This window comes from Salmo salar, chromosome ssa27 (assembly GCF_905237065.1).
Source record: "Salmo salar chromosome ssa27, Ssal_v3.1, whole genome shotgun sequence".
NCBI lineage: Eukaryota > Metazoa > Chordata > Actinopteri > Salmoniformes > Salmonidae > Salmo > Salmo salar.
In genome coordinates, this window is record NC_059468.1 from 13,000,607 (window position 1) to 13,011,340 (window position 10,734).

Consider the following 10,734-nt stretch of genomic DNA (forward strand, 5'->3'; position numbering starts at 1 on the left):
GCTTTCTAATAGCTTTCATGGAAGACCGCGAATCTACAAACTGAACGTTTAGATAAGACATTGCCATTGAACAATTTAAAATAAACAGATTAATTAGACAGTGTGATGTTCATAGGTTGTATGAAAATGTGTAATAGGTGCCATTTGCCCAATAGAGTTAGTTTGCCTAAATTATAACATTGTGGTAAGAGTGTAACAATTACACACTGAATACAAGAGGTGTGCTGTATAGTGGTGACAACCATTCACCTTCTAGTTAATACACTGAAATATGTCTATGATTCTTTATTTTTTTCATCACAAAATGTATTTTGTAAAATGCTTATCTGTCAGTGGGTAATATGTTGATTAATGATTCGAGTAATAATTCAACAAAAATAAATACAAATAACCGAGTTCACCATTGTTGCAATTTCTTTTGATCTTTATTATATCATTTCTTGTCATGTTGTAGTATGTTATCACACGGGCCAGAATAAAGAGAATTTGAAAATATAAACACAAAACTGCAATACCACAGTGGTGTGAAAACATTGTTTAAAGAAACATGCTATGGGCACTCTGCAATACCAGTACTGTATGTATGTGGACTACTGGTGGCTCAAAGGAGCTTTCCACTAACGCGTACTGCCGTGTGTAAATACATGTTTTCATTGTCTAGTACCTAAACCTTGCACATGGCTTTCTGATTTCACTTTGGGTCATATGTCATCTAAGGGTTATTTGTAGTGGTTAGACTGGTAGTAGGCCTATAGGAAAGCCTTTCAAGGTTTAAGAAAGGGGATATTTCAATAGAAGGGATATTTGGATGGAAACAACACCACCGTTAACACTAAGGGAGTACAAAACAAATCCTGTAAACCAAGTGGCATAGAACAAAGAGATGAACACTGCTGACATGGAGCACTACCAAGCATGGAGAATGTACATAAGAGGCCTGTAGTGGAAGGGTTGAGGACTACGTGAGTGTCCAGGGTTGGATGGGAGCAGTGTGGTGAGAAGGGGTACTGACACTGGGTGGCATACTATAAGGCTGTCTGGTTCCCCCTGGCTCACACCACCGTCAGAAGGCATGGCCTTCACAGAAGCACACAGGAGCACTTGGACATCTCCTCGCTGCTGCGTAGACCATGCTGTGTGGTGGCCAGTGACTGGATCAACCTCCAGAAGTGGTTGAAGGTGATTCCCTCGCCGTCCATCACACCCATTTGTCTCATCACCTCTCCCAGGCCCTGCTCTGACGCTCCAGTCTGGGGGAGGGAGCACAAAAACAACTCTTCACTATATGTACACGGTATTTAACTTACTGACCAGTTAATAAGCAATTAAGTAATCATGCATAGACATGAATTAGCAGAAAGTTAGCAATTAGTCTATTACACTTTTGAGCGTATACTCAAAGTGCGGAGAAATACCGGTCACTCGAAAATAACGTGCGCAAATACATAACCCGGCAAACATAACCAGCCGACAAGTACCGCCATAAACAATCAATTAACACGCATACTAACATGTGGGAAACAGAGGGTTAAATAATGAACATGTAATTGGGGAATAGAAACCAGGTGTGTAGAAAACAAAGACAAAGCAAATGGAAAATGAAAAGTGGATCGGCGATGGCTAAAAGACCGGTGACGTCGACCGCCGAACGCAGCCCGAACAAGGAGAGGGACAGACTTCGGCGGAAGTCGTGACAACAGTACTAATATCTTCAGCGGTAATTATTGTATCAATAATTCAGCTGAATAACTCCAGTCAACATGTTTGACTTCATAATCCACTATTGGCCTCTTTTCAACTGTACTGTATGTGTCAGGGATTTCGTCGTCGTCAGACGATATAGCAAAATCATCGTCGGAAAAAGAGGACCAATATGCAGCAGAGTTGAGATAGTTCATTTTGAACATTTAATAAACTCAAAAATGAACATACAAAATAACAAAACGAACTCACAATTACTAGACAGTCCTGTTAGGCTCACACACGCTAAACAAGAAACAGTGCCCAAAAACCCCGGAATACTTAAATCAAATGCCCTTTTAGAAAAAACACCACCCCGAACCACATAAACCAAATACCCTCTGCCACGTCCTGACCAAACTACAATAACAATTAACCCTTATACTGGCCAGGACGTGACAGTATGCAGCTGAATAAACACATCATGTGTATACTTTGTCAACTAACTGTCATATGTTTCAGGCTTTGCTAACCTCTAGTGGTTATACATCCATGGCTCTTGTTCTAGGAACATTTTCATTTGTATCGATGTTTGCATATACAGTTGAAGTCGGAAGTTTACATACACCTTAGCCAAATACATTTGAACTCAGTTTTTCACAATTCCTGACATTTGATCCAAGTAAAAATTCCCTGTCTTAGGTCAGTTAGGATCACCAGTTTATTTTAAGAATGTGAAATGTCAGAATAATAGTAGAGAGAATTATTTTTTTCAGCTTTTATTTCTTTCATCACATTCCCAGTGGGTCAGAAGTGTACATACACTCAATTAGTATTTGGAAGCATTGCCTTTAAATTGTTTAACTTGGGTCAAACGTTTTTGGGTAGCCTTCCATAAGCTTCCACAGTAAGTTGGGTGAATTTTGGCCCATTCCTCCTGACAGAGCTGGTGTAACTGAGTCAGGTTTGTAGGCCTCCTTGCTCACACATGCTTTTTCAGTTCTGCCTACAAATTTTCTATAGGACTGAGGTCAGGGCTTTGTGATGGCCACTCCAATACATTGACTTTGTTGTCCTTAAGCCATTTTGCCACAACTTTGGAAGAATGCTTGGGGTCATTGTCCATTTGTAAGAGCCATTTGTGACCAAGCTTTAACTTCCTGACTGATGTCTTGAGATGTTGCTTCAATATATCCACATAATTTTTCTGCCCCATGATGCCATCTATTTTGTGAAGTGCAGCAGTCCCTCCTGCAGCAAAGCACCCCCACAACATGATGCTGCCACCCCCATGCTTCACGGTTGGGATGGTGTTCTTCGGCTTGCAAACCTCCCTCTTTTTCCTCCAAACATAACCATGGTCATTATGGCCAAACAGTTCTATTTTTGTTTGATCAGACCAGAGGACATTTCTCCAAAAGTACAATATTTGTCCCAATGTGCAGTTGCAAACCGTAATCTTGCTTTTTTATGGAGAGCAGTGGCTTCTTCCTTGCTGAGCAGCCTTTCAGGTTATGTCAATATAGGACTCGTTTTACTGTGGATATAGTTACTTTTGTACCTGTTTCCTCCAGCATCTTCACAAGGTCCTTTGCTGTTGTTCTGGGATTGATTTGCACCAAACTACGTTAATCTCTAGGAGACAGAACGTGTCTCCTTCCTGAGTGGTAGGACGGCTGCATGGTCCCATGGTGTTTATACTTGCGTACTATTGTTTGTACAGATGAAAGTGGTACCTTCAGGCGTTTTTAAATTGCTCCCAAGGATGAACCAGACTTGTGGAGGTCTACAATTTTTTTTCTGAGGTCTTGGTTGATTTCATTAGATTTTTTCCACGATGTCAAGCAAAGAGGCACTGCGTTTGAAGGTAGGCCTTGAAATATATCCACAGGTACACCTCCAATTGACTCAAATGATGTCAATTAGGCTATCAGAAGCTTCTAAAGCCATGACATAATTTTCTGGAATTTTCCAAGCTGTTTAAAGGCACAGTCAACTCAGTGGATGTAAACTTCTGACCCACTGGAATTGTGATACAGTGAATTATAAGTGAAATAATCTGTGTGTAAACAATTGTTGGAAAAATTACTGTCATGCACAAAGTAGATGTCCTAACTGACTTGCTAAAACTTTAGTTTGTTAACAAGACATTTGTGGAGTGGTTGAAAAACTAGTTGTAATGACTCCAACCTAAGTGTATATAAACTTCTGACTTCAACTGTAGCAACCTTTGTTTGGTATTCTTGAGGTAATCAGTATTAGTATCTGGGTAGCCAATCTTATCTACAGTAATTTCATTCTGAAATTGTATAAAGCTGTCAGCCAGGCAGATGCAAACACTGTGGATCCTTCTGTCTGCTGGAAACAATAGGAAATTGATTTGGGAAATGATTTCCTGGCCTGAATGCTGCTCCACAGCTGAGACAATATAAAGAGCTGTTTGCAATGGAATCCCATTTGAATGATGTGATCATTACTTTTTCTTTTAAAGAGATTCTGGTTTTATTTAAGTCTAAGACTGGATGTAATGAAAAACATATTTACTTGGTAATTAAGCATAGTATTTACTTCAACAGTTGAACAAATATTTCCTAGCTGTTGTGACTAACTATTGTGTAGCATAAATACTCTACTTGGTTGTCGAGTTTATGGTGGATGAAGTCAACTTGGTGCAAGGAGTCATATTACAATTACATATTTTTTGCTACTTTGTTCATAATGGAAACTGTTATTTATCTGTCCGTTTGTTTTTCCCCCTCTAGATGAGCGAACAACCTTGACCCTTCCTCACTCGCTCATGTATTTGAACAGGCCTTTTCCTGTTTTTCAGAAGCATAGCTATCTTTGTCACCCTCTGGTAAATTCAGACTCGTCCTAGAAAACAGGCTTGGGCCTCAGACAACTAAGCAACCAGTTCCAACATGAAGACAAAGCAAGATCATTTAGCCTTTTCAGTGATTCAAATAAAGCAGGTGTCAGATTCAAATAAAGCATGTTTAAAACTCAATTGGTGACTGAGCACACATTATATTACAGCAAATTTTGGATTTGCATCGAACCTGGCAATTGACGCCTCAAAGCTTTTCCTGAGTGTTTGTTTGGGAGTTATAGGAGGTGGTGTGTACTGTATGTTTGCGGCTGAGTGGGAGGGTAATAAGAGTCAGAGCCATGCCTTACTGGTAGAATCAATGGGTGTGGCCGGGAAGGGTGGGAGCAATGTAGCCGGCCATTGCAGATTACGTACCGTAACTAAGTTGGGCAGCTGGGAGGATAGGAGGCCTCTGAATTCTTGGGTTTGGAGCGTGGGACCATTATTGGCCGCAGCGGCATGGAACTGTGTGACCAAAGTGTTGATGGCATTTTCCAGGTCTGAGTGCTGCGCCAGAGGTGGAGAAAAAAAAGCGTGTTAGATTGGGGAATTCAAATAATATAGCAATTAGAAAAGCGTCATCTGACAGTCCTTTGAAGTTTATTATGTGAAGTTTATTATTATAATAGATCATTACGAAAGAAAGAAAATTAATATATTCATGAGACAGACTCCCCAGGTTTTTGCCAAAGTGTACCGACCTCCACTCAATTTAGTCCCAAATACCAACATTTTTTCAGACACACTCACATCCGTCCTCAAGTGCATATCTTGCATGCCTCCACGTGTCCAAAGTCTACGCAGAGATGGCACTCTGATGTTTAACTTGTGTTTGTATCAGACCTTTCACAGTATCAATGTCACGGAACGCTTAGTGGTCAACCAAAAAATTGTGAGAAATAATATGCTGAGTGAAAAGTTACACTCCAACAAGAACAGTTATACTTCTAGGTCGCAAGTCACCTTTAAAAAAAAAGTTCAAAAGTAGACCTTATGTTTTGCAGTGGCATATGAATCTGTGTCACACAGACTGGTTAGTCTGGTCATTGTGAAGTACATCATTCCATACTCTCTTTAAACCAAGAACCAAACATCCAATCTATTGCAGCTGACAGGTTTTTCTTCATACTACTTTTTATTTCTATCCTAAATCACAAACATTAAATAACTGTAAAGGAATTTTGCTATGTCACTTACTCCTATTCAAATTGATATTTTAACATGCTATTGAAATGTGGGCGATCTGTGGTTTGGGTGGGGAGGAGTAAGCTTAGATAACGAGAGACTGAGTGTCCTACTGTTATTGGAAGGAAAATTCAGACAACTTGTCTACATGGAGAATGTACATGAAATACCTGCAGGTTGGGGTAGCTATGACAGATCTCCCTGTCACTGTTTATCTTCAGGGTGTGCTGGGGAGGACAGGACATCTGGCATTTTGGGCAAATGCTAGATGGGCTGGTCAATATTTTGCCCATTGGGCCTGTCTAACTTAGGTTTTTCAAGCAAAATGATCTGTCTAATAATGGAGGCCTCAAGTGGAAAAATGTACCAGTGTGGGGCCCTTGAGGAAAAAAAATTGCCGGTGTGGGGGTCTCAAGGCGACGGTGTGTTAGAAATGCCATGGCCGAGTTCTGTGCCTGGGGCGTGCACAAGAACCTTGGGCAACAGGGAGAGGAATCAGTGGTGACTTCAAACTCTATTTACCCATTTCCTAAACGCTAAACCAAATTCATTGAGACATCCAGAAACAATTTAGTTGTTTCAGTTGTCAGGGTAGGATATAATAAAGAATAAAAGCCTTACTCACTAGGCCTAGGCTACCACTACAGTGCTCCATTTTATGATGTTTCCACAGATAGCTCACTGCAGCCAAAAAATGTCATAAAATGGATACAGTAAGCAACAATGGTAAGGCGCTTGCTCGCCGACAGTGAGCATCTCATTCTGTCTGTCTGTCTTTCTGTTCGTCTAGCTGTCATCCCTCACACAGTAGTCTATCTCCAAAGAAGGTCTCTGTGTCATAGGCCATGGGGACGGAATGAGAGGGGACGGAATGAGAAGGGACTAATTGACTCCCAGTGCTTTTCATTTCCACACAGTCTCTGCCTTAGACACAACTGAGAATAGCTTCTTGCTCCATAGTCAGCATATGGCCTAGATTCATTTGTCATTGTCCATTATTCTCTGCTGTTCCAGCATGCACACTGATCAGTGCATTGAAATTATTAGTTATAAACTCACGTTAAGCTGGCAAGAGTGCAAGGAAAGTAGGCTTTATGCAAACGCGACAATAGGATTTAACTCGATGTCCGCTCCCCACGGAAATCAAATTAGCCGAATAAAAAATACAAAAGCAAAATCTGTTAGTTTAAGTTAGAGACAATTTCTGTTTATAACTAAATCAAGATAGACCACAGCCTTTCATTTCCAATGGGAACAAATTAGTCATAGTGGGCAGAACAAGCAAGGAGTTGGGCATAGCCAACCACAAGCTAGCGAGATCCTATTGGCGCATTCTAGCAAACATCTGAATATTTCAGTTAGGGAACGCCAACTCTGTGAAGTGATCATGTGCAATAACTCAATTCGCCTTTGCACTCCTTCTAAAAAAAACTAGATTGTTTTTTACTTTTGCAAAGAGTAAAGTCTACAAAACGTAGTCCACTATGTTCATAACAGTTTTGGGAACAGGAAACTGTATTGAGATCAAATGTTTCATCGATGAGAAAATGTGCAGAATGTCGGCCAATATCCATCTTGTTCAATCTTTTCCCACTGCCGGCCACTGGGCTTTCTCTCACCACCATATTTGGTAGTGAGTGGAAAAGCCAAGAGGATGCTTCACATTCATACATCTTGTGAAATATCTGTCTCATTGTTCTATGTGTGCTAGAGATATACAAAATTTTTTTTTTTTGCATTGGATACGTCTCAATCCACCACATCCGCTTATGATGCACTACTGCATATGCAGTGAAAAGGTGACAGAGCTAGAGCGGTGTTTGTCAGACCCTGAGACATCCCATGATTTCTCGCAAAATCATCTGTTGCATCCGAACAGTTTGGGCTACACACTAATATGACCCCTCTGTGTTTTGCTCTAGGATGCCCACAGGCCTCACAAGATATGTCTGAAGGTCCCCCGGTACCAGTTGAAACATTTTATGGAAGTATATAAGGAGACTGTTTAGTGCCAAAAAAAAGGGGTTAAATACATGTAAAAAATTCCTGATCTTTGTTATATCTCGAAGATTTAGGATAGACACTTATTAAGAACAAACTTCTTTTAGATAATATTTTGGGGACTGTTGTTCCATGTAGTGAATCAGTTATTTAAGGCGTTTGTATGGGCTAATAGCAGTAAGGCCAAATACAATTTTTCATCATTTTCTTTTTTATATTTTTTTGATACTTCAAGGGGTCTTAAAATTCTAAATGAAATAACAAAATGATCCTTGGGTATGACCTTCTTAAAACAATTCTATATAGCTTAGTAGAACCCCCACCCCCCTCCCTGTCCCCCCCTCCCCAGTTTAGACAGGGCTTTGACTATTTTAATATGATCTAATGGAATATGTAATGATAGAAATTGGATCGCATAATGTCTATGGAATTTTGGTTAAACTACATCTGTGCCACTTCCAAAGATAACCAGAACGACGCCTAAGTGTGGGGGAAGTTATCCCCCAAATAATGCTCCATTTGATGCACTAAAAGAATGCTCCATTAGTTGCTTCTAAGATGAGTAAAGCCACCATCTCTTCAAGTGCAACGTTTTGACAAGTGTTGATATTAAAATGGTATAGTAGACCTACCTGTTCTGCCATTTGGATCGTGTTATGCTGTCCTTCTTCAAAGTAAAGTTTTCTCACTGCGACGTTCAGTAATTGTTACTTTTCTTGCTCAGCGTTCCATTGCTTCAGTCACATATTGGCAAGATTCCTAAATCCTCCCACTCAGGGAAAAAACATGTAACTGGATTCCACCTTCCGTGTCAGTCAGAGAAAGCTGTGGGGAAAATTAAAGTGCACTGTCTAACCCGGTGCATTGGGACTGTAAACTTCAGGAGGCAGCGAGTCTACATGCGAGTCAATATAGGCCAACCGACCTTCTATTAACTATTATTGTATTAAAGTATTCAACGTCAGAGTAGTTTACATTGTTGTGCATTTAAAATTTAGGCTATTCAAGAATAGAGCCCGCGAGTGCTTCAATCAACATCTGGAAACCTTTAGCAAAAGTTGGAACAGTCTGCAAGTTTAGGCAGGGTTTTTTCTTCTTTATTGTCGCAATTTTTAACCCCTCATATTGGGCTGCATATTTTCTGCAGTTTCTGTAAAGCTTTGAATATCCACCCAAAATAATAGATTCATTTTATGAACCATGCATGGGCAAGTTTTTTTTCGAGGTCGTTTATAATAAAAGTCGTTTGTAATTGTCCATTCCAATTTCTATTAGGCCTACATTCATTTTGACAGTCGTCAGAGGTTGATGAGGACATGCGAACCAAAAAGCGATGCGCGCACAATGAACAGGCACGAGCACATTCTTGAAAGACGGATTTTGGACTTTTGACAGAGAGATGGGTACACTCGATATTGTCATCGGCCTACTATTTTACATAAAAACTAGTCAACCAGGATCTTCATTATGCTACCACAATGTCAGTGGTGTAAAGTACTTAAACAAAAATACATTAAAGTACAACTTGAAGTATTTTTTTTAATGTATCTGTACTGTACTATTTATATTTTTGACTACTTTTTCTTCACTACATTACATACATACATTCCTATGGAGGATTGTTCCAACTGGGGGGTGCCAATGTGGCCAACCCGTGGCTTCAAAGCCTCTCAACAATGGCCAATACATAGCATCAGCAAAACAGGGTTTATCATTGGTCCAAACCCGTTGCTTCGCACTACCACCCACCCCTGTTAAACATATGATTGTAGAAGAAACCCGCACACTGCTCTTGATAGTATCACTGCTCTTTAATAAGCTTTACGTATTGGCCTCATGGCCTTCGTCAGATGTGTGAGTGCCTTTTGAATTTTGAAAAACATATGATTGTAAAAACGAATTCATGTCATAATCAAATACCGTCCCCGGTAAAACGGTTCATGTGTCCTCAGAATGCGCAGCTGCTTGGTTTCACAAGTGGGTTCTGTAGCGACTTATATCCCTGGGGAGAAGGGCGTGTCCTCCCGTCAGAGCTTTCGATGTCCTGCTCTCTCGCCACTCCTCCTCGCTGTCTTCCAGAAAAAAAACAGACACCACGCCCACATTTTCGAAGCCACAGGATCAGGGAGCTAGGTGGACACCACAACTTTCAAAATCCTAACATCGCTGAGCCTCTCACACTAAATGTCTGTCTTTCCTGTATTTTCTTTTGTGTTGCCAACGTAGTGAGGCGCACACTAAAAGATGTGTCACAGACGGTGGTCACAGACTACACGACTCTTCACTTGGTCGTGAGGATTCTCGATATCACACTGTCTCGTGAAAACAATGACGTGATTAGATGTAATGTAGCTACGAGCTGTGGCTCAAAGCAACCTCCTAAACTTTCAGTCAAACATTCATGCTTGCCATACAGAGTTGAAATACCTAGCCAACATTTTGAATTAAATAACAATGCTTGTGAACTTCAGAACTGTAACAATTTGACGCTTTAGTTAAAGGCAAGTACGAATGCATACTAGCAGTCATCGCTCCTGCTTGAGAGTCTACACATCCTGGGTGATGCGAAACAACGTCATCATCTGCCGAGCTCTCATTGGCTATTGCTGATCACTGTTCTCAAAACTTGTCGTTGCACATCTCACACTACAAAAGCATTGCAGATTTTGTGCGATAAAATCAAACACGTTGGATAAGAGCGTCTACTAAATTACGTAAATGTAAATGTAAATGTTAATATTGGGAATTCTGGGACTGCGTCTCTGACCCGCTCACATTAAACAAGCGTCGGTGACAGCCGCGCACCCCGAGTAGGTAACGACATGGGTGTAATACCCTTGATTGAATCAGGTATTGAGTTTATTTGTTATAATTAATTGGTTATATATTTGAAAGATAAGTGAATAGTTTGTTTTACTTTGAATTGTAAGTTTTGACCAATAAGGTCGCTCGTTAAGTTGTGGCCAATGGGAGTTGACCTGGTTAACGGGAGGTCTGGG

At 40.5% G+C, this 10,734-nt stretch overlaps 1 protein-coding gene across 1 annotated transcript; it reads right to left on the reverse strand.

The window, feature by feature from the left end:
• Positions 1-437: 437 nt before the first annotated feature.
• On the reverse strand, positions 438-8,461 carry s10ae (S100-A14). Its single transcript, NM_001165284.1, is given in 3 exon segments — positions 438-1,250; positions 4,925-5,056; positions 8,368-8,461. Coding segments are annotated over 3 exon segments (315 nt in total). The 5' UTR covers positions 8,380-8,461; the 3' UTR covers positions 438-1,079.
• Between the last annotated feature and the right edge of the window lie 2,273 nt (positions 8,462-10,734).